The following is a 24,821-nucleotide window of genomic DNA, read 5'->3' on the forward strand; positions in this document are numbered from 1 at the left end:
TATAGTGCTAATATTATATATAAAGCTGTAATTATATTTAACTGTCTCACTCTTGTGTAGAAACATAATATAATAATATAATGATATAATGATATAATAATATAATAATATAATAATTAATTATGAATAATATAATATGAATAATAATAATATAATAATATAATAATAGTCTCTCACTGGAGACTATAAAGTCTGGAGAAATCACCACCAACTTTGAGATGATAAAAAGGTTGGTTCAGTTCTCGTTAATAACTGTGTTCCCACGTTGCCACTGAAATCTGCCCAACTTGCAAGGGGAACATTTCCCTGTCAGTTCTTCTTTAATTCCTGTTCTGCCAAGGGCTCTGCTGCTGGCAGTGACCAGGTTGGTATGAACAGGGATGGTGGCACAGCTGCTCTGCCAGATTGCACTGATGCCACGCTCCAGGGTTATGCTCCCTTGAACTAACCAAAAGATCTCCAAAAACTCCCACCCACAACCACCACCACTTCCCAGCTTTGTGTTCCTGCCTTTCCCTCACTTCCTCACTCCACATGCCTGGGTGTACACAGTGACTGTTCAGACTTTTTCACAGCAGGGACATTATATGGGTGTGACACAAATGCTTTTTTCTCAATTTCAGTAAATGTTTCTTCCCTGCTTGGTTCTATGGCATTGGTCACTGCCTTCTGTAGCTTGTATCTGTCTGCACAAATGAGCAGGCAAGATGTTTTGCTTCAGATATGAGAACATTTTTTGAGAAACTGATCCTTTATTCCAACACTTATTAATTTAGAAACAGATAATTTTCAATATAAGGTTTTAATTATGGTCTCATTTGTGGCAGTTATATTATTGTGAAATAGACAAATCTCAGGGATATCCAATATTCTTATGGGAAGCATGACTTCACGCATGTTAAATACAACACATTTCATTTTACTGATAAAGTCTGAAATTCATGTCATCTCACAACCTCACATATTCTTTCAATTAAAAAAATATTCTCCTTCTATGTCTGCCCCTTTCCACACTGCTAGAAATGGCAAAATCAGGCTTCTGAGATTCACTTTTTCTCTTCTTTTTCAAGTGAGATGTGAAGGTTGAAAACTCACCGGGGAAAACATGAAGCCGTATATTATTTACATGAGTAAGAATTCTACAGATGGAGCCTGACATAAGGGTGATTCAGTGGTGTGGGTTAAGGAGAAATTTCTCCAAGCCTTTTTACACAACAAGGAATATCTCATCTAGTGTTTTTCTGAGACTTAGAAAGAAAAACATCCTTTTTTTTTCCCCTTCTATATTGTATTTTGAGTAATTATGCATTCCAGGCATTTTCTTTGTGTGTGGACTTAGTGCAACAGACTTTTCATTGAGAAGTGAGGTAGATTGGTGAAGTCTAATTTGTAGTCTTTGCTTCAAAGACAGGACTACTACAGGGCTTCGCAGTAATCCCCCCACCTTAAATCTGAAAGTGCACATCACTAACTTAGAGCAGACACACAGATGTGTGTTTTGCAGCAAACCCCAGTGTGCCTACAGAAAACACGTGTATTACCATGGTGTGCCCTGCTGGCTCTGTCTGGGCTGTTCATTTTCTCCCCAGGGGCTGAGCTGGAGCTGCTTTGGATTTCTGCTGGGCACAGCAGGGAGGAGACACAGCTGGGGCAGCGACCCAAGGACAGAAGGGAGACCCCAGAGCAAAGGACACCGTGCTCCAGACAGAAAGGGGGCATGTGGGAAGGATGAAAGTTTGACAAGAAAGTTTCACAGATATGTATGCTTAGCAGAAATATTTTTAAATGTAGAATCTGAAGAAGGAATAGAGATGGAAGCAAGTTTTGATCGAGAAGAAAAGAATTGCTGAGCCAGTCTTACTGGATAACCAAGGAAGCAAAGTGTATGTTAGTTGGAAGGGGGTTTTATGACTTAGAGCTAAGGATAAACCCACCCCAAAGAAGATGTTTTTACCAAGCAGGAAGATAGCACAGGCAAACAAGTCAGCAAATGTGGCAAGTAGAAAAAAGGTCTCCGAATTTTCCACTGCAAGAAAACTGAAAAACAACTTCTAGCTTAAACTGTAATGTACTAACTTTTAGTGATTGGAGAACAGCAACATGAATGTGGTAATTAGAGTAGTTATGATGGCTAGAGATAAAAGTTAAAGTATAGATTGGTTCTACTGTATGAATATGCAACAGGTTATTGCTTTTAAAGGGTTACTCCTCTGTTAACGTGTGTCCTTTTTCAGGCTTATTTTGCCCAGAAAAAGGTACCTGGAGTGTCTGTAACTCTTTGTTTTTATTGTCTCATATTGTCCTAATCCAAATTGTCCAAAAACTTTAATAGTAATAAAATGGTTATAAAAATAGCATTAAGGGTAATAAACTTTTAAAATTTTAAAAACAAGTGATTGGCGTTTTTCACACCCTTCTGTCCCGGCCCCTCTGCTGAAGGCAAGGAGCGGTTGAGCCCCGGCAGTGCCCCCAGCCCATCCCAGCCCATCCCTGCCCATCCCATCCCTACCCTGGGGGAACGCGAGGGACGGCTCACAGGGAGCCACCTCCTCCTGCACACCGAACATCTCCTCCTCACAGTGAGCATAGAGTTTGTGTTTTATTTCATTTTACACAGCGCACGCCTGAAGGGGCAACGGCACCTTCAGGCCGCCGCCTCGGGACCGGGAGGGCGCTGGAGCAAAACCAGAGGCGGCGAGGACAGAAATCCCAGCCAAAAACGCTTTGGATCGGAGGCAGCCGGAGCAGTGTCCGCGGCCCGCTCCGCGCCAGGCCCCGCGCGGGAGGAGAGCCCGGGGGCTGGAGTCAGACCCGCGGAGCCGCAGGCCGCCGGCTCCTCGTCAGCCCTGGGAGTACCTCCCTTCCCTCACGGCCGCCTCATTGCCTCCCTACGCCGCTTCCCTCCCGGCCTCCCCGCGCGCATAGTCCAACGCCGGCGCTCTGCTGACGTCACGGCGCACAGCCAATGAGGAGGCGAGGAGCGCGGCGTACCCGTGTTTGAATTGCGCGGCCGGTGGATGGCGGTTGGTGCGAGAGGGAGACTGATAGTCAGACCGAGAGACAGAGACGGTGAGGGCTGGGCCTGGGGGGTGAGAGAGAGACCAGGAACGGCCGAGGGCACAGCCCGGGGGTGATAGGGCACTGGCCAGGCCCGCAGGGTGAATTTCAGGGGTGAGCCCGGGCAGGGAAAGGCCCGGCCCGCAGGGTGAGCGGGTGCCGGGCAGGGTGAGCGGCTCTCTGCGGCCGGCCTGGGGGCATTCTCCGGCCGTAGGGCCGAGCCTGGCGGCGTGCCCCGAGGAAGAGCCGCCTCCGTTGGTTGAGGAGGGGTCTGGGAGGGGCTCGTCTGAGGCGAGCCGGCCCTGGAGCGGCCGCGGCGGCGCTGAGAGCTTTGACCGTGCCCGCTGCCAGGGGTGAGCCACCAGCGCTGCTAACAGCAGAAATGGGCTGTTTAAAGGGAATTCCGCTTTGGGATCGGTTACCGCATCCCCTGCGGGGCACGTTAACGTAAATCCCGCTTTAACTCTCTTTAAATGTACGTGCGACGTGCCTGGATCAGTCCAGGGAGGGCAACACGGGCGGCTCCTCTTTGTGCTGAAGAACAAAAAGACTGCTTGCTTTAGTCCACAGAAATGCGGTGTCTCGTCTGAAAGCTTGCTCTGTTATAAAGGCAAGGCTGTAGGCCATTTAGTAGTTTACATTCTGAAATAAACTCGAGAATTCCCTGGGGCAGTCCTGGTTGGATTTCTGGAGGCTGTGCTGAGTTAAGGCACCTTTCGAGGCCATTGCAGAGTTTGCCAAAGTCTCCTTGGGGCAGCCCTTGATGAGCCACAGGTGGGCCCAGCACAGGGGCCTGAGCAAACGTGTGAACTGCTTGGAAGAGTGAAATGCTCCTGTTGCAAATGAAACTTCTCTTGTCTACTGCAGAAAGGATTCAGCTGCTGGATCTGAGAGTGCTGGGAGTGGAGCTGGGGAGCAGAAGGGATGACTCCTGCCAAGGAAGAAGATGTCTGCAGCCATGTCAGAGTGGTGGTCCGTGTGCGCCCAGAGAGCCAGAAGGAAAAGCAGGGCAGCTTCAGCAGGGTGGTCCGTGTCATCGACCAGCACGTGCTGGTCTTTGATCCAAAGGAGGAGGAAGTCAGCTTCTTCAATAGGAGGAGAGTGACCCACAGGGATATTAACAAAAAACAAAGGAAAGATCTTAAGTTCATGTTTGATGCCATTTTTGATGACAGCTCATCCCAGTTGGAAGTTTTTGAGCATACCACCAAAAATCTAATTGATGGCTTCCTAAATGGGTATAACTGTACAGGTAACTTTGTTATTTATCTTCTTTAATTAAAAAACTTAAGGGAGTTTCTCAAAGTTTCTACTGTCGTGTCCAGTGGCTGCAGAGCTATTAAAAAAGCCTGAGATGGAAATAAAACACTGTGGTTTAATTCATAGGTATGAAAGGCTGACTTTTTAGCATGTGGAAGTTAGGATAGCTCTACTCTGTTTTAAAAATAAGTTGGTGTTAAGGTTATAATAGACTTGGGAATTTTATCTGAAGTATATGTGCTAATGGGAGTCATCTAGAGTTATTCAAGAAGGAGCAGTTGTGTCACTGAGTGTGACATAACCTGCTTTATGAACTCTTTAAGATCTTGGGGTTTTTTAATTGGCTGCTGGAATGTGGTGAGGAAATTAAATGCTTATCAGCAGTAAGTTGATGGCTTAGGGTTGTGAGAGTAAGTAAATAATATTCTCATGAGATGTATCAGTGAATGAATTTTGAACTAAAAATTCAAAATTGTTGTTTGGAAACATCTCTCTCTAATTAAAGATCTGAAAGGTAAAGCCTAAGTAAGAAGCTTTATCGATTTATGAAACAATTGTGCAGAATGACAGAGGTCTATGAATGTTCGTTTGACTTTGGTTTTCCTAATTAGCTAACAAATAAATTACATGGTTTTGCTTTGTTGTTTTTTTGGGGAAAATCCAGTACTTGCATATGGTGCAACAGGAGCTGGAAAGACTCATACAATGTTAGGTTCTCCTGAAGACCCTGGGGTCATGTATTTAACCATGATGACACTTTATAAACGCATGGATCAAATCAAAAATGATAAAAGATGTGATGTTGCTGTCTCTTATTTAGAGGTGAGTTCCTGCATTTGGTATGTTGCTTTTAATAAGTCATATTTTATAAATAGACAAGCTGGTTTTGCTTTCCTCTGTTCTCTTCTGGGGCTTGACAAAATGTGTCCTTAGAGGAGTGGAGCTGTGTTGTGCTCTGCAAACTTGGTGTTCCTGGGCACCTGTCACTGATTTACAGAAGGTTGCCCAAAAACAACCACCACTTCTAATATATTGACTGATCCTTCATGATTTGTGTCTTGCTGACCAATTACATGACTCTGAGCATCTGCTGATGTGTACAAGAAAATATCTTTTCAGAGCATATTAGGACTTCACAGTAACATCCTATAACACTGGAAAAGCACAACAAAATGATGTTCTGTTTTTACAAGGCAATGTTTTGGCACCTCTGCTGAATAGTGCTAGTAAAATGGTTATCTTTTTAGCTCCCACAAAGCCTTCGTGGACTCTAATTGGTATTTGGGAGGGGTAGAAGGAGATGGGTAAAGTTTGCATTGCCATATGCTTTCACAGACCAAGAAATTAAAGAATTAAAAATATTAACAGAAGTAGCTTTGAACTAAGCAATGTCGCTGAAGAATGGATCGTGATGTACAGTGGAGAAAAATAAATGCTTTGCGTTGATGCTTGTTGCAAAACTGGTTTTTGCAAAAAAACCTTTTTTTTTTCAGTAAAGATTATTAACTAAAAAGAATTACTCCTAAAATCTAAAAAGAAATCATGTGAATTGAATATTTTAAGCTCGGTATAGGAAAAGTGGAAAAAATTTATAGCATGAATTCACTACTTTGTCTTAAAGGAGTATTAAAAAAAACTGCTGATTTCTGTTTATTTAATTCTGTCAGCTACGGGAGGATATTTTAATAAGATGTTGTAAATTCCCTTTCAAAGGTTTACAATGAACAGATTCGTGATCTCCTGGTCAACTCTGGACCTCTGGCTGTTCGTGAGGATGGCCAGCAAGGGGTGATAGTTCAAGGTCTGACATTGCATCAGGTATGTAAATATCTCTAGAAACTTAAAATGTGCTTGAGATATTTGAGAGGCATTCCCATTGTTCTGAAAGTTGTATGGAATTTGGTAATTTCCTAGTGGGTTTTTTCCTGGCCATAAGCACCAGTAACTTGAAAATTAATTAATTAGCTAAAAGCACATTGTGGAAAAACCTGCTAGTGTAATTGAATGCAAGCATAGAACCATTCAGTCCTTGTTATCAAAAGGGTACAATTGGCTTGATGCTCATCCAGCAGATTTTGGAAGATTTCTTTTGGACTAAAATATCTTGGCATTGCCTTCATTACCACCTTGGAGTGCTCTACATAGCTGTCAAGTCTAAAGCTTGTTTTTGTTTGTAAATAACCATATTTAAAGAGTTCCATGTTAAATTACTTTTCCAGGCCAGTGCAGCAATTCTTTGGTAAGGTCAGTGGTAGAACTTAGTTTTCCAATCTGAATATCAATTCCTGTGGACTTATTTTCTTGCAGCTTTCTTGTGTATGTTACATGCCGTGACAGGAAACAATACTCTAAGTTTATATTCTAAGCTCTGTGAACATCCTTCTTCCCAAACCTTGAGTCTTGTGAGGAAAAAACTTTTCTTGTACTAATGCATTGAATAGTGATATACTAATTTAAGTCCAGACATTCTTAAAAGAGGCTGATTCTAACTATGGAGAATCTTTCATATTTGTTTAAATTCTAAGCTAAAACTATTTGCTTATTTAAGTTGCTGCAATTAAGTGCTTACTTCTCATACCTTACTGCTTTTCAGTTGAGAATATTTATTTGAAATGCCTTTTTTTGAAGGTGAATATTCAATGTATTTTACAGTCATTGTGTTCCTATAGTTGATGGTAAAAAAAAGAACCCTATATTTGTCATGTGCTCTACTCTTAAAGCCGAAATCAGCAGAGGAAATCCTTCAGATGCTGGATTACGGGAACAAAAATAGGACCCAGCATCCCACAGATGTGAATGCCTCCTCTTCCCGGTCCCATGCTGTCTTTCAGGTAAGGTGATGCAGCCAGAAGCAGTGGCCGTTACTGCCAGTTGCAGGCTTTTTTTAAAGATGGATACAATGGAAGCTCTTAAACTGTGTTGAACCTCAGTTTGGGGAAGAGAGGCTTGAAGGTTTGCAGTTTACTCTCCTTGTTACTCCTTATTCCTTGGAACGATATAATGGTTGTTAGTGTTTATGTTGGAAAAAAGGAATTCAGTGAAAAGTTCTCAAATTCCAATTGTTTGAGCTTATATATATAAAATATGTACTTATACCTTCTTAACTTATATTCCTTGAAAGAAGTAACTTATGTAAAATGGTAATTTAAAGCTTTAATAGACTTTCACATATTCATTTTATAAACTGAAAGTTATTGGTGGGGGGGTTTTTTAATGCTTTCTGGTCTCATGATGTTGCTTAGCATTTCTTTGGGAAAAATAATTTACAGAATGCAGTTATGCATTCTGACTATAAACTAAGAATCCCAAGTAGTACTTACTTGGTTAATGTTAATTTCTACAATCAAGTGATTTCCTGATATCCTGCTGTGGATCAAGTTTTAAAAAACTGAAATGATGATTCTTAGAAATTAGTTTAAATGAGGTGTACAAATATGCTCAAAATTAAGGCTTCTCCAAAGATTTTTGGGGTTGGCTACACTGCCTTATTCTTCTGACTTCTCTTTTTAAATACAACCTGTGATATTTAAAAATTAGTCCTGTTATCAACAATGTCCCCTTTTTTTTTTTTTTTTTTTTTCTGTTTGCTGTTACATACTGCAAAGCAATATCTTGAATGATTTATTTGTTCCACTCTGGGTTGAAAAATATTAAAATACATTTGATTCTGGTCCTTGCATTAGGGCACTTAACTGTTGGGAAGTTTTTACAGTATCTACAGACTTAAACAATGCTAAATAACTATAACAAAGTTGTAAAAAACATCTTCCAAGTATGGAACAGAGCAAAAGCCATTGCCACTCTAAAAGCTTCTGTTTTCCTATATACTTTTAACTTATATTGGCAATTGCCCTTCCTGTTTTGAATTTCCCCTGAGGTCTGCCCTTGTTGTGCATTGTACAGGATTGCACAAAGAGTTCTCTTGAAGTGGTTTGGCTTGAGAGCTGCATTGTCATGGGTGTGTGCTGCCTTCAGGAAGGCTCCAGGTGCAGTGCTGCACATAGACCAGAGGGAAGTGCTGTTTTCTGTTTATTTACTTGCTGCTGGGATCTCTTATCTCCCTCACCTCTTGGGAAAAAGCTCTGCATTTTATCTGGCAGCCTTTTTCTCAGTACATTTCTACACGTGGCAAGCAATTAAAAAAATCACTTCAGTTCCTCCTATATTTCCACAAATCTGTGACATTCTGCGTAAAGGAATTTTGTCTTTGTTTCTGGAGATGTAAGCGGTGAGAAATCCCCAGTGCTGTCATGATTGCTCTTTATTTTTAAAGTTTCTATTATTTTAAAAGTTGCTTTTTTGTAGATACAGGTTATTTTTGGCTTTTCTTGTTAACTTAATGGGATCAGGATATTTTCTGAAACTGACTTGGAAATTGGTAAGTCTTGGCCCAGGACATTCAGAGCTGATTTTAGAGATGCAAGTTTTGCTTTACTGTACCATATGTCTTAGGTTTGAAATATCTATCTGGGTCAGGCAATTACTGCATCTTAGAGGAAAATCTGAATTGCTCTACACTGTTGTATTGAGAGTGTTCTGCTTTCGGGCATTTCCTGTATCTTTTGAATTTTTACAAAAGCTTGAGTCATACAACACAGTTTGGCTGTCATTCTACCTTTCCCTCCTTCATTAAATGATAGTTACTGTGTTGTTCTGGTAGCGTGTTCCCAGCCTGAGGTTCTTTTTTTTTGTCTATTATACTGTAATCAGTACAGCTGAACTTAGTTGTACTGTTTGATATAGATACATATCTGTTTGAAATAGATTTACATTTCATGGCAAGTCATAGGAATTTTATTTTATTCTTTCACAATACTTGTCAATCTGTTTTCTGTTAGAAACTTGTGATGAAGCCTTACTGTGAAGGCTTCATTTCTCATGCACAAAGCTTAACGCTACAGAAGTGGTGAGTCTTTACTAGTCAGTCACCTTGTGTTCATGGCAGCTCTTTGCTAATTCACTGTCCAGAAGGGCATTCATGAATGTGTCACTAACCATTAGGCATATTAAATGGCGGGGCACTCAACACAAGAGAAGGGGAGATATATACTGTATAAAGTATAAAGCCATCTAAAGATAACTTGGCTGCTTCTTACTGACTGTTCATATTCATGCTTTGCCTGCCTCCTTATAAACCTGAAGAAAGAAAGAATACCTTCACCAGCAGAAGCATTTAGTTCTTTGTACATCTTGGTACTGTGAAAATTTTGGGAAAAATGGGATGAAGGGGAGCAAGTGGCTTCAGGAGGCATCACGTTTGAAAAGATCCTGGAGTGTATTTTTGCAACAGTAAATGAGTATTGTTCCTCTTAATGGAAGATACAATTGAATCTAAGTCAATGAACGGTCAGCCTTTTCCTGGTTTATCCCTATGCATTTTTATGGTGTACTCCTACATGTGCATTTGAAAAAGGAACACCTCTTTCAATTTCAAGTTCAGGAGCGTAATATGCATTTTTGGTGCAGAAGAATCAAGAACTGTGAAATTTTTTCCTCTGAAAAAAAAAAAACCCTCACTTATTTTTGCTGATTTGTGAGCCTGGGCCAGTTGGTCACGTAATACTCTGCAGCAGGATGGGAGAGAGAATCAGAAGCAAGAGAAGGAGGTACCTTGTGATTCAGTTAAGTGAAGGCCGAGTGACAGGACATCCAAAACAAATGTCTTAAAATAGTTGTTACACTATGAAATTAATTCTTTTTTTTTTTTAATTGTAGATTTACCTACGGCAGCAAGATAAGACAGCTAGCATTAATCAAAATATTCGTATTGCCAAAATGTCTCTGATTGACCTGGCAGGGTCTGAACGTGCCAAAGCAACCAGTGCCAAGGGGGCTCGCTTTGTGGAAGGAACAAATATTAACAGGTCCCTGCTTGCTCTTGGAAATGTCATTAATGCACTGTCAGATCCTAAGGTATGTGCTGCTTTCCCATGCAGTCTTTGCCTCCTGGTGTTCAGAAAACATTTTAAAAAGTGCTCATCTGATTGAATAATGTGGTTTACATTGTTGATGCTATTCACATCATCATTCTCATATAAGAGTGTTTTAAGTGTTTCCACCGTCATTTCCATGATAGATGAAAGACAGTCCCAATGAGAGAAAATTCTCAAAAATTATGTTCAGCTGCCTAAGGATAGTATCAAAGATGAATGGTACCTGCTTTTCTTATCTAGCTTCTTCAAAATCAAACATATATAGAGAAGCTTGCATGAGTACATGAATAACCTTACATTTAACCTTTAATCTTAGGGGGAAGCAGCATTTGTAGGATAAAACAATATCTCTTCCAAGTTGTTCTTTTGGGATCTCACATACATCCATACACACACACATCCTTGCTCAAAGCAATGAGTCAGTCTCCTGATCTGGCTCACCAGCTCAAGGCAAGGAATAGGTACGATTGTGTAGGAGAATTATCAAAACTTCAGGAGGTTTTATCAAACTTCCTGAAGTGAAGTCTGTTGTGTACCATAACACTCTTTTTGTCCTTCTGCTCAACTCAACTAGCAAATTCCTCCTTCAAATATGCTGGGAGAAAATCAGATTTAATTTTCCTTCCTGATGCTACATGTTCTCCTCACCATCTTGTTGGAGGGGAAGGTGGAGTTTAACATCTGTGCTACAGACATATGGAAGAATCACGTTGATTTACTTGATATGGGGGTGGGTTCCTAGTGACCAAACTTGGTATAATGAGATGAAAATTCTGTAGCTTCACAAAGCAGAGTATGTGTTGCCTAAAAAGGTGTGAAATCTCCATCCTTGGAGGTAATCAAAAACTGGGTGTAGACCTTGCCATCTTACTCTAGCTGACCCTGCTTTGAGCAGAGGAATTGAACTAGAGGGATTTTAGAGGTCCTTCCCAATCGGGATGATTTTGTAAACTGAATGTAATTTAATGTAGTTTACTTTTCCTGTTAGCTGCCCCATCACAGAAATAGGAGTTACATATCCAGACATCAGGAAATAACCTAGCTAATACATGTGTTGCAAAGGTGTGGAACAGTTCCAAGAGACTTAAACTGTTTAAGATGTACAGATACTTCAAAGAAAAATTACTTGTGTCCAAGAAAATTTTCATGGTTGTTTGTCATGGTTTGTGTTACCATTAAAATTCTAAGCAGACTTTTATTTAAAGTACAGTTAAATAAACCATACCAATATCTCTCACTCTTCTTAGAGCAAGAAGCACATTCCTTATCGAAACAGCAAGCTTACTCGTTTATTGAAGGATTCTCTTGGAGGAAATTGCAGAACAATCATGATAGCTGCTATTAGCCCATCCTCTTTGTTTTATGATGATACCTATAACACCCTGAAGTATGCAAACCGAGCAAAGGATATCAAGTCTACTGTGAGTATATTGCTTTTACTGATCTCTTGTCTAAGTACAATAATCTAGTATTAAAAGAAAAATTATTTCTTTTGGAATATTTTATTTTCCTTCGCTTCTGACTCAAGTTTGTTCCCTTACATCTTCTTTCTTTATGGTGAACTCTTCCTTATCCAGCTGGTAGGTGTAGTAGATACAAAGTAGATCCTAGATCTGGCTTAAAAGCAGCATAGCTTTGTTAAGGATATGATGCTGCCAGTTTGAAACAGTTTGTTTTGTGAGCATGAGATTTAGAAATAATCCTCAGCCGGTAGAATTCACATCCTTTTTTTACTATTTTGCTCTTACTTTCTCAGAGAACTGTAATGTACATTAAAGAAATTCTGACCAGTTGTCCAAGAGCCAGTCCAGGTTTGTACAGGTAGAATTCAGTTGGAGTCAAGAAGCTCAGTGAGATTATCTTAATAACTGAAAAGCTGGAATGTCCTTTTCTGTTCTCTCTTGTTTAATTTTATTTTTCGTTATCTTTTTTATTGCAGCTCCTAATTCTCTTTATGTAATACAGGGTCCACTGTAGTTTCCATTTGTTGTATACTTAAAGGTAGCTTTTATAATAAAATGCACAAGATAGACATTTAAATAGCAAAACTAATCTGAATAAATGCAAAATGTGCTTGCATATGTAAATGTAATTATTCTTGGTTTGTTGAGGGAAATGTCCTCGCCACTGGTGTGCGACAGATGACAGCAAAAGCTGACAGTCATGTTCTCATTGTGCAAGTCAGAATTTTATTCATCTTTCCTCCTAACATAGTGTATGAGTAACTATGTGCTACAGGTACACAGTGTGCTTATTATGCATGAAAACATGAAGGAGCTGCCTTTAAATTCTAACTTGTTTCTTTACAGTTGAAGAGCAATGTTGTTAGTTTGGACAGTCACATAAGCCAGTACGCTAAAATTTGCGATGAACAAAAGAAAGAGGTACGTAAAAAATCTGTTGTTAAGAGGTTGAAAGGTTAACTGTTAACTTTGAATATAAAAAAATAGTTAATGGGATTAAATCTATAAGGGTCGAATGTATTTTGAAGTAAGAAAATTTTACAAATGGCAGCAGGATATTCCTCTCGGAAGACAAAATTTTCAGTATTATCATTCTGTGCTGTTCAGTATCAGTACAGAATGATAATTTTGGGAAGTAAACCAAAAACCATATTTCAATTAAAGGGTGCTTCTTTTGGTTTAGATCCTAATGTTGAAGGAGAAACTGAGAGAATATGAAGAAAAGCAAGCAAGCATTCCTGAAAATCATAATACTGCAGAACTTTCAACCAACCAGCGAGTAGAAATAGAAAGGTAAATGAATCGCATTTGCTTCCAAGCTGGAGTTTGTCTAAATTGTAAAAGCATTTGTAAAACAAACCTACTCTTTTCAGTATTGGTTTTCTCATTTTAACATTGCTTTACTTAGATCTAGGTATGGCTTTGCCTAACGTGTTGTTTCTGTTCAGAGCAACTTGGAGGCTTTAAAATGAAAGGGGAGGACGTAGGAAATGACATGTGACAGGAAGGAGCATCTGAGTGCTGGCTTCCAGCAAAGCTCCTGAACAGGTTGTGTTTGTGGGTAGGCAGAATGTCATTTGCATAAATGACAGCAGCTCTGCCACTCTTGGCAGGCAGTAGCTCAAGTGGGATCTTTCCTGCAAGGCTTGAGAGAGACAAAACCTGGAAGGTTTTCTACCAAGGGTTCACTTAATGTTTGTAGATTCCTTATTTTCTATTGCTTTAATATTTCTTGGCCTCTTTTTCTTCTTGGTAGTGTTCCTATCTTTTCTCTTATGACAGTCTCATGAGAGAACACAAACTGTAACAAACTAAAATGTGAAGTACCAATTTGTTGCAGAAGTCATTGTATTCCATGAAGAGGGTAGGTTTTGGAGAGAAAGACTTTCTGGATGTGTCTCTGGATGTCTCATCTCATCTTTCTGACAATTACTCACCTAAGTTGATTCAGCTAACTTTTTTTTTTTTTTATTTGGCCCTTTGAATGTGCTGGTTTTTAACCTGGAAAACTTTCTGAGGTATAGTAAGAAATCATTCAAAGCAAGATATTCTCTAACTGTGTTTTGTTTTAGTGGCATTCCAGACATTTCAATAAACCCTTTCATTCAGGTTATTTAAATTAAATTTTCAAAAGTGTGGGCTTCTAAGTTATGTTGATAGTTCTGACAGTTTTCCTGCATATTTTTGCACTGTATGTCTTTAAGATTGATTTAGTTTCCTGTGATTTGCCCTTTATTTCATTCTTTGTGTGTAGGAAGAGTCAGTCAAGGGCAAGGTCTCTAAAATATCTTTTCAAAAGGCTGGATGTATTCTATGCCAAGGTTTGCTGGTCAGAGAATGTTTGTTATGGAAAATCCAAAGGGCCACATGTAAACCTGTCCTAGTCCCTCTGGATGTCAGAAATTATGTACGTGTCTCATTCTCTTCCTTCTCATGAGTATCCTGCCAGGTTCATCATACTGAGGTGGTGTGGATAATGAATTGATTTCTCCCATTCATTTACAGATTTTGAAGGTGTTGTGCTGCCTTCTCCCTTTTACTGGGGACAGGGAAGAGAGCCTTGTTCATGGTCTTGTATTTAGGTCCAACCACCCATGGATTTTGCATCACTGAAGAAGCTTCTTCAAACCTAAAGTAATTCATCCTTCTGCTAACACTTGGAGATGGGTTGTGTGCCAACCCTTCAAGTCTTGAGCCTATTAGGTAGACAGTGAGCACTGGCTCCAGAACTACAGCCTTGGACACTAGGTCCTTGAGCTCTTGGACACCAGGTGGTGTAGGGGATTCATTCCCTGGGTGTGCCTACAGGGTAACTTTGTCATTTTGACAGTGCCAACCAGAGGGTAAAGGTAACTCCATGAGAACAGAAATGTGCTAATTGAAAGGCTGAATCCACAAGAGCTTCTGTACTTGGTGCTATATTTGGAATGCTGGTGAATATAAGTACACAAAAAGTTGGTTTTCCAGCAGTGGTTCCTCATAAGGAGGGCACAAAGAATCAGAATCTCCACCCTTACCTGAATTATGCCCCGCTTTTTACTGTGATGGAAACTGGGAGGATTCACTTTGATTCCTTATTGCTGTGTTTCCCAAGCAGCTGGGAGGAAGCATGTTTCTGTGGATGCTGTGGAGGACGAAGATTCTCCAAGCAGTGCAATCAGTAGTATAGTTGTATAGATAGAAAAAGTGTAGGGTAAGAGCTCTGATACTGTGCAGCTGACTGTTTCATTATTATAGAATATTTTAGGTTAGAAAGGAGATCATAGATCATAGACTCCAACCATTAACCTGTTATTGTTCCTTAAAGAAATAACTCTTATAAATTCTAGGAGTGTTTTAGTACATTTTTTTTTTTTTTACCGAGATACCATAGCATCCTCTAGATACTTAGTGAAAAGCTCTTGTATTGCTAAATCTGTGGTGAAGAATTATTTTCTTCTGTTTCTTTTTAAAAGACAAGTGATAAAACACTCAGAATAGAATAAAGGACTCAGTCATTCAAACTTTAGACTGTGAGATAGAATTGCTACTTCTGAAACACTGACAAGAAGTCAATTACATGACAAGAATGTCTCTTCAGCTTGTTCTGGAGTTGAACATGGGCTTTTTTAGCTTTTTTACAGTTTTTAATTTTATGAGGTTTTTTTAATACCAAAGACTGTATAACCTCAAATGTTGCATGTCTTTAGAACACTTGCGTGTTAAACTTTTATTTTGTCCAAAGTTCTAGCAACACAGCATGTAATGAAATAGTTTGTATATGTGGTTGGTTATTATTGAGATGGACAGTATCTTTTTGGCCATTCTGTACTATACATTTCAGTACCCAGGAGTGAAGCGGTGAAGCGAAGAAGTGCCACCAGTGAAAGTTATATTGCAGTATGGCAATGCTTCCAGGTCTTGTTCTTGTTACTGTGACTTGTGTTGCAGGCTAGGGGTACCCAGATAACTGGTCACTCAATAACTCTTCAAGTACCATCTACCACAGTTTGGTTTTCCCCCCTGTGTTAAAACATGGTGAATGTTCTGATTTTTGTCTTCCATGAGTGATGGAAATTGTCCAGCTCCTTCAGGGAAAGTGAGCATCCACAGACCTTTGTAGTTCTCCTTTTTTTTTGGAGGATAGCTAGCACGGTTTTGAGCACCTTGTGTGTCTATGGCAAGAGTAGTCTGATCTGTTTAATAAATAGATGTAAGAAGTAGAGAACATAGGTATTTAGTATATTCTGGAGTTAGAGAAAGGCATCTGAAGCTTCTTCACATAAGCCTTTTAAATCCCAGTGTTGTCTCATAATTTTAAGAGGATTTATTTTTAGTGACTCCTTCAAAATTTCCCATTTCATTTTCAGTTCAAATACATAAAATTCTTACTGATGTACTGACACTTTATTTAGTGCCTATCTATATTAGGCTTTACTAATTTCCTTTATTAATTTGGATTTAAAAATTCCCCTACCAAAGAGATGGTCATAAGAAGTCTTTGGTAAATAATTAATTATTATCCTTTGGTTTTAGGTACAAAGAAATACTTAAAAATGTTTTTTCAAACCGTGAGGAAATCAGAAAAGAATACCTCAAGGTGGAAAAGAAACTGAAAGAAAATACACTAAAGAAATATTACCAGAATCAATGTCATGAACAAATTCAACTGATATGCTCTGAAGAAAGAGTAGAAAAGGTGAGTTTTCTGTAATGTAGTGCAGGGTTTCATCTCTTCATTTTGGTATAATTGTATTAATTTTTCTTAAGTAACTGTGTAATGAATTAATGCATAAATATTTCATTAAAATGGGACACATGAATTATCATTCCTCTGTGACTGTTGATGTAGTGATCTAATTTTTGAGGTCAAGGGCAGAGTATGGTTGTCCTTTTCTAAATAGAAAAGGGTACCCTCTGTCTTGTGTAGGACGCTACCTTGCTAATATCCAACTTGCTGTTGCTTTCCTTTTTATTCAGTTTTTATCCTTCAGCAGGCTTTCCGTAGGACATACTCGAGTTATTACGAATTATTTGGCTGTGTTATATAAAAGTAATTAAAAAATCTTTTTATATAAAGAGAATTCGGTGAACATAATTTGAAAGTTCCTACCTTAAATGTTGATGATTTGGGGGGTGGGATTTTTTTTTCAGGCCACTTGCAAGCGGGATCTAAGGCTTTCAGCACTTAACAGCCACTATGTACGCATGCAGAAGAAGAAAGAAGAGCAGAGCAATCTCTTTGAGGAAAACACCAAGTGGCTGCACCGTGTGGAAAATGAAATGTGCCTCCTGGGTCAAGATGGGTGCATCCCAAAAGTAAAACACCTTTCACTTTGTCATGGTTGGGGGTGGGGGAGAATTTGAAAAAGGCTAAAACCTCTGAGTTAGGAATAGCTTAATAATTGAAATAAAGTATATTGAAAGAGTATACAGAAAGAGGCAAACATGTTTGGGCATGCATAGATAAGCATCCATGTGGGCCTGTTGGACTTTTAATGCTGATTGCAGCACACACACACACTATTGGTCAAAGGAATCTACAAATTAATATTTATGCATGTAAATAAAAATCAAATAATTAATACTATTCTACTGTAAAACATTATAGTAATAATATAGCTCCACTCCTTTACTTTTCAATACAGGCTGATCTCATATTATTTTTAGTTGAAGTTTTAGTTTCTTTCTACCAGTTTGATGTACAGCTGTTTGATTTTCATTTTTATTCCTAATTTCCTAAAGGAACTTTGTCAAGATCTGCAGTACTGCCATTTAAACCTAGAAGTTCAGACCCTTAAAGCTCAGATTGAACACATGTTGGCTCTGGTGTCCCTTCAAGATCAGTATAACAAGCAAACAGAAAAGTATGTATGGTTTCATGGAAGGGGGGATAAGACATTCTGACTTGTAACTTGAGAATACCTATTTAGAGAATTTAGTTTTAATTGAGAAGAAGCTTGCTTCCATTTCAAACTTTTTGTTTTCTGGGTTAAAATTGTGTTTACTTCAGGGAACATGTCTTGCCTCTTGCTTTTTCACAGAGTACTAAATTCTGCACTTCCAGTGCTTCGCAAGCAACACCTGATGTTGAAAGAAGCTGGGTTGACAAATGACTTAAGTGAGACTGAATATGCAGAGGTTGAGCAGCTGATTCAAAGACAAAAATCAGTAGCTTGGGCTGACCAGACTGAAGAAAAGGATCAAAATCAAAACCATGAAGTGGAAATGTCAGCTATCTTTTCATTCCCACAGCTTGTGAGCAGACCTAACACCCCATGCAGTAAGTATATCATTAACTTTTCTGTGTTGGAAATACTTTTAAATATCTCCTGCAACAGTCAGATACCATCCATAAACACAGATGTGCACTTCTGCAGACACTGAAGCCAAATGTAAAATTGATTCTCAGACCCACTTTCTATAAATTTTGCACCATTCTTAATTGGATATGGGAAAGTAATTTACTTTTTCGATGGCTAGACACACTGCAACAGATGAATTCATCCTCTTCTTGTTATAATGTACCCCACGTATCAATGTTCATAGATCCTGTGAGTGCTATTAAAAATTGCATTTGAATCTTTCATGTGACATTGATGGGAAAGGAATCAGTGTAAGTTGGTTATAATCCTGTTAAAGTGACTTGAAGCATTAAGTAGGTATAGTTTTCTGTAGTTTCTAATAGCCTTGGGGGAGATGAGATTTACTATTAATTACAGGTTCACTTGGAAGTAATTTACTACAATACTTTAGGAGTTTCTGGTTCCAAGAATCAAAGGATTCACCGTATCTACTATGGAACTGACTTTTGCTATATGCTGATGGCTCCAATTTTTCCCTATAATTCTATGTAGCTGGCTTTTCTTCTTTAGCTGTGAAGGGAGTGGCCCTGGAGCATGGTCTGGGTAAAAAGGGACGAAGAATCCTTACAGACAGTGCTGTTCTGATGGATTGCATGCCAAATTTTATCCTGATAGAGCAACTGCTGTGGGGCCCATGCTTGTGTTTTGTGCTGTGGGCAGGGAGCACTCAACACTCTGAGGCTTTCTCATTACTGCCAGTAATCCATAACTGACAGACATCCCTAGGTAACTAGGGAAAGAGATAAATACTGCTTCAAAAATGCTTCATCTTCTCAAAAGCTGGTAGTCCCAAAAAGAGCATTGACTCCTGGTGAAGTGTGAAATGAGTTTCCTCCTTTTGAGAGCTTTCTTTCTCCTTCTTTGTAGCTTGAGAATTATTTTATCAAAACCATGTATTGCCCCTCTTCTAAGGAGTGTTTGGCACGTGTTTGTGTTGCTGTTAATGGTACCAGATAGTTGATACAGTGTTTCACTGTCTGCAGTGTGAAGTTCAGACTGTGTTGGCAGTGGGCTGGAGTTGTTTGGTTTGCTTTGTGTTTTGGTTGGTTTAGGGGTTTTATTCCTGAGTGGCATTGGTTTGGTTTTAGTTTGGGTTTGGTTTTTCTTTTTAATGTATGTTTGATTTTGTTTCTACAGAGAGGAGGAAAAGAAATTCAGCAGATTTACGTGCTTACACTTCCTGTTCTGCCCATGTCAGTCAGGGATTCATTCAGCAAGGTTGAAAGCTGGTATTTATTGTAAATCATGGGCATATGGTTTTAGATACTGGGGTTTTTGGGTAGAGATACTCTTTTTATTCTGACAGAATAGATAGGGACACTAATCCATAAGCTCTGTAATATCCTTTGTAAGGAAATATTGATTGTAATTATTCTGTCTTGTCATATGTAGGTTATTCTTGCGAATTCTAGCTTCTGATGCTAGTAAGCTGTGTTAGAGTTCTTGATTAATATACTTCTTTTCCACCTTTCTTGAAGTTTTGTGATGGAAGAGGCCTGAGTTCTTACTGAAATTAATACTGAAATTACTCTTATTTAAATTCCACGTGAACTATTAACACATTAACATTTCATTTTTTATAAAGCCGTTAGACATTATTTAAGGAGTTTCCTTGAAAACCTAATGTGTAGGTTTTCCAAATATTCTATTATCCTAAAGTTCTTGAACTTTATGTTCAAGTAGGTAAATGATTTTCAGTTTTCAGCTAAGACAGACCTTTTTTCGGTTGTAAATGATGTCTTTGCTTGAAGATTATCATAAAAATCTTTCATGGTATTTTTTTGCCTTTTTTTTTTTTTTTTTTTTCTCTTTTTGGTCTTTGGAAGAGGAAATAGGAGGCATTACTGTCACTCCTGTCCCCCTCTCATTAGATGCAGGATACAGCATGGTAGAAACAACTGTTCTCCAAATTTTGCAACTTTTAGGCAAAGGTTACCAGTACAAGTGGGGAGGAAAAAAGTAATCTAATGCTTGAGGGTTGGTTTTTTTTCTGTTCAGCACAAACACAACTAAATAGCTCCTCTTCAATTGTTTTTTTGTTTGATGGCAATGCAGTGATTCCTTGCTATGAAATATAAGTCTGGAGCATTTAGATGGAGGAAGAGAGTGTACTAGATCTGCTAGTAACAAATCTCAGGTGTTGCTTTGAACCTGTGTTAACACATTTGAAAGAAAATTTTTTGAAAAAATTCCTCTGCAAAGATGAGATAGCACTAATGTATAAAACACAAGGCATTATGAGAAAAATGTTCATTTCTCTTCATTGTAGGCTTACAAAATGAATTATTGTATCTCTTGTGGTACTCAGAAGTACCTAGGGATGTGTGCAGTATCCACTCCTTGTCCAGTTTAGAAATTTCAATCATGAACAAACTACAGGTCCCTCCTTAGTTACTGAGTGTTGGAATTGGGAGGGATGCAGGAAACTACCAGTCTATAAAGACACTGCTGAATTCTGTGTGTTGCAGAACATGAGGCAGTAATCATCACAGAAACTTTTTTAATGACCCAAACTTTTGCCTACAGTTCTTTGAGAGAAGAACCATGCCAATCTTCAAATGTAAATTAATTGTTATTGGGTGTTTTCACATAAGTTATTTGACTTAAAATACCTTAATTTTTTTCTGATTATAAGCACTTTGACTCTCCAAAAGGTCAAAGCAGCTACATAATTTCTGCAGAATAGGTAAAACTATGAAAGCAGGACTTTAAGGTCTTGTGTTTTTCTTTGGAATTGACTACATTTGTTGAACTAGTCCTGAAGAACAAAGTCAAACTAGTAATTGACATGGGAAAAGAATCTGAAAATTGCAAAGAGAAGGATGGCAAAGGTGAAAGGGTAGGGAGATTTATTCTAGTTTTGTTAAGTCTTCTACAGAAATCAGTTCTTGGACTATAATTCTAAATATTTTTACTTTACTATATTAATTGATTTTGATACTATCTTGTTGTAAGGTCCTTCTTCCAATCAGGAATTTCAAAATATCAAAGAATTTCAGCTGATTTGCAGTAATGCCCAAGTCCTGGTTTGTAATGAGGATTACTTCCTTGGAAAGGGTCTCTCATATATTAAATAGTATTAAAGTCACAGTGTGGGAGGAAAAGATAAAGATGTTTTCTGGCCATTCATTCAATGTCTGTTTTTATGGTCAGATTATCAAGGTGGTCAGTTCTTGTGAATCAGCTCTTGATTTCTAGTGAAAGCTATTTAAAGTTGATGTGCTTTGCCAAAGCATATGGAGGGCTTCTCTACAGGAGTTTACCTCCTTCTATCTTTTTTTCCTTTAGTCTTTGAAATCTTTAAGCACCTTTTGTAAAATTCTGACTTTAATTAGAAGTTAGATTTGTTGCTTTTTACAGAAAATGCTGGCTTTCCAATATCCTCTTTTTTTTTTTTTGCCATTTATATTAAAAATTTAGATGAAGCTTGTGTGTGCTTAATGTAACTATAAGCATGCAATGTCATGAACAATTTAACTGTGTGTCTCAAAGAAAGCACAAGCTGTGGAAACAAGTTCATTTAAGAATTTATTTGGGCACCCATTCTTAAGTGTTCATTAATGGGGAGCTGTAGAGTATTCAGAGTTCAGCCTGATGGGTGGAGAGCTCTGACTGGTATTTGCAAGTATTTCTTTGAATGGGGAAGTTCTTGGCATTGTTTCAAGCATCCCATTTGCAGAAGCCTTACTGTACATTACCACTGAGAGGATGGAATTGATTTATTGGGGGGGGGCGGGAAAGGAATCCATTGCCTCCCCATGTCACAAATATTCTGATCTGAAAAGTCAGGTTTTTATTTCATATGGCAGGAAAAATTGAGGTACAGTTGCACATAGTAAAAATTTTATTAAAAGTAGGAAAAGCATGTGCCTTGAATAGGAAAGATTTGTCTTGCTAAGCAGCTCTTCCATACTGTCTTAGGTAACTTCTGAGTGTTTTTTCTCATGCTTTGTTAAGCAGTACACCTGATCACTGCAGCTTGGATTTGAGCCTTTTTCAGTTCGGAGCTGTTGTTTGTGAACCTGTTGTGAAACTTGCCATCACAGTGATGATGCCTTTGGGTCACAGTAATATGAAATAATAGAAATGCGTTGACTAGACCTCATTTGCAGTTTGGAATTCCATGAGTCAGTTGTTAAAGGAATGAAAACGTATGATTAGAATTGTAATTTGATCAATCAGTGGTAGCCCAGAAATGTTTATTGAAATGAATACATTAATATTTAATTTCACTTTAGCAGAACAACCTGCTAGACTTAATTTAGAACAATTTCCAGAAATAATCCCCTTATGCATGTATTAGCATGATGACCAGAAGAAGACAAGTCTTGGCCATTATTTTGTCCCTAATGTCAATTAGAACTAACTCAATTCATCAGAGCTGTTTTGCCATGAGCTCTGCTCACTTTTCCTGTGACTCATGTTGCACACATAGTGCATTCTGCTTCTCTTATTAGTGCCCAGGGCTGTAAATATCTGCTATTGCTGTTTCTTGTCAGATAAGTCAGTACTTCTGAGTAGTCTTTTGGGACAAATGATCCGGCACACTTGGGTCCAAAACCACCTCATGTCACTGGATGGGGGGGGTTGATCAGTGGGTGATGGCTTTAATGTTTTATTTCTGAGTGAATCTCTTAAATAATATCTTAAAAAATTTTGACAATTATCTTTTATCAACATCAGCCTGAAATTAAGGATAAGCAAATATACTTTAGAGAAGAGATCACATATTTGGAATAATATTTATTTTTAAAGAGATGCATTGTAGCTGTGAAAGTACTAGCTATGGAAATAAAGCTTCCAAGTTTTTCTTTGCCGCTGCTTCATCAAGTTAACTGTGGCTGTTCTGTAAAGAATATAAGTGATTCATTTTTGTACATGAAATAAAAAAATATTATTGAATGATGATGATGATATTGATGCAAAAGATGGATCTAGCTGTAAAACATGAAGCAAATATAGACTATAAACATAATATCCCTGACTCATTATGGAACACATTTGAAATTATTTTTTTTATAGTTGGAACATGTTGTTTATCTTTCAGTAGGAAAATGACAATATTTAATGAATATCATTAGCCATCCATTCAGGAACTAGTTGAATTTGTCCTTTAAGGAAATGTAAATAGCCCTACTTGGTTCTCCACTGTATCATCCTCAGTACCAGGTATTTAGAAATGTGTGGAAGTAGCAGAGTTTCTGTAGCAACTTCTGTTGTCTGAATCCATTTTACATAAACTTCTCCATAGTAGCTATTTTAAGCACTTGCCAGGAAGTTAGCAATTAGCTTCAGTATCTTGCTTCCTTAGTAAGGTGGAAATAACAACACTGGCAATTCTTTGTTTTGTGGGTCCCAGTGTTTTTCTTGCTGTATGTTTATTTACCTGAGATCATAACGGTTTGGAGCTATATACAGTAGAACAAGAAGCTAAAGTGGATTTGGGATTTTGGAGTTGTTTTTTTTTGTTACATCATATTTGGTTTATGTTATTTAGTGAAGCCAAGTTAAATACAATATTCCTGGTTTGTTTACCTGTTTATGGTGTTAGGAGCCTAATATCCCCACAAAAAGCTGTGAGAAGGCACACTTCTTAAGTACCTTGTATTATTTCCAACACTTAAATGACAAAAGCTTTTTAACTTTGTTTTACTGTGAGTTTTATTCCAGAAATAAATAGATCTTTAAAAATAGGTCTTTGTTTTTACTAACAGCTTATATTTGCCTTTTATAGAATTCCTGCAACTATCGTTATTAGTTTACTTGTATTACTGTAAAAATGCTCTCCAGTATGATGGAATTCATCAAATTATTTATGTTGGCAGTACTTTTGTGTTCTTTACGTATTTAGTTAATGATTTAAATGCTGGTATTTACAGTTAATTTTAAAATGCTTCCAATATTTAGGCCTGTAGAAGCTTCTAAACCTTGGCACTCCCACCAAAATGTTTCTCCATCAGACTTCCTTCTAGTAACTTTAGGACATTAGCAAAACCTCAGTGTCTTACAGTAAGCAAACTTTGTGAAACTGAAACCTCCCTGTCCTAATGTAGCTATGGACTAATAGAATTCTAACCATTATTTTTCCTCAAACAGACATTCAGATGCATATAAATAGGAGTAAAAACTAATAAATGAATATTTAAAATGTGTCCTGAGTCATTTAATGGATAGTTATTTCAAACACTAGATTATATAAGCCTTATTCTTGTATTTAAGAATATAAGATGTCAAAAGTCTTTTTAAAAAAAGATTTGGATTCAATTTTTGGTTGTGATGACTCGAATTTTTTTATTAAGATTTGTTAGTTCTATTACACTAGAGGTATATATTGTATTTATTAAACAAAATTAAAGAGCAAGTACATAATGAAGCCTAGTATTGTTAATAGTGACAAGAGGGTAGATGTTTTAAATTGTTCATAAATAAGTTTATTAATTTGTTACTAAATCCAACCAAGTCTTGGAGAAATATGTCTTTATCACAGTGGGCCTTCTTTATTTTGAGTGGAGGTAACGATTATTTGGGGAACACTCAGGCCCTGAATTAGCTTAATGTTCAGATTACAATCAGCATCTCAGCAACCTGCTGCATTTCACCTGGTGAAAGCTGGCTGTGGATTAGATGTGGTATAAGATAAAAATATATTTTGCATTTTAACAAAGAAAAGGTCCTTTACATACATGAAGTGAGCTGCTCATAAGTGCACACATAGACAAATTCCCAATTCAGTTATTTCATGCGAGTTAGTCCTCTCAGGCCAA

At 38.0% G+C, this 24,821-nt stretch overlaps 1 protein-coding gene across 3 annotated transcripts in view; it reads left to right on the forward strand.

Annotated features, from left to right (window-relative positions):
- The first annotated feature begins 2,887 nt into the window (after nucleotides 1–2,887).
- The window catches only part of KIF18A (kinesin family member 18A), a 31,165-nt gene continuing 9,231 nt past the window's right edge, over nucleotides 2,888–24,821 (forward strand). Inside the window, exons 1-13 of one of the 3 annotated variants that reach the window (XM_059848377.1) lie at nucleotides 2,888–3,069; nucleotides 3,925–4,309; nucleotides 4,982–5,139; nucleotides 6,031–6,135; nucleotides 7,038–7,148; nucleotides 10,033–10,230; nucleotides 11,498–11,671; nucleotides 12,560–12,634; nucleotides 12,897–13,006; nucleotides 16,229–16,391; nucleotides 16,847–17,011; nucleotides 17,438–17,559; nucleotides 17,737–17,975. In XM_059848377.1, the coding sequence (XP_059704360.1) occupies nucleotides 3,982–4,309; nucleotides 4,982–5,139; nucleotides 6,031–6,135; nucleotides 7,038–7,148; nucleotides 10,033–10,230; nucleotides 11,498–11,671; nucleotides 12,560–12,634; nucleotides 12,897–13,006; nucleotides 16,229–16,391; nucleotides 16,847–17,011; nucleotides 17,438–17,559; nucleotides 17,737–17,975 (1,948 nt within the window). In that variant the 5' untranslated portion in view covers nucleotides 2,888–3,069; nucleotides 3,925–3,981. Of the gene's footprint in view, nucleotides 3,070–3,776; nucleotides 4,310–4,981; nucleotides 5,140–6,030; nucleotides 6,136–6,969; nucleotides 7,149–10,032; nucleotides 10,231–11,497; nucleotides 11,672–12,559; nucleotides 12,635–12,896; nucleotides 13,007–16,228; nucleotides 16,392–16,846; nucleotides 17,012–17,437; nucleotides 17,560–17,736; nucleotides 17,976–24,821 lie in introns of those variants that run through there. The other 2 variants (XM_059848378.1, XM_059848381.1) reach the window with 2 other exon arrangements.

This window comes from Haemorhous mexicanus, chromosome 6, assembly GCF_027477595.1.
Source record: "Haemorhous mexicanus isolate bHaeMex1 chromosome 6, bHaeMex1.pri, whole genome shotgun sequence".
Taxonomy (NCBI): Eukaryota; Metazoa; Chordata; class Aves; order Passeriformes; family Fringillidae; genus Haemorhous; species Haemorhous mexicanus.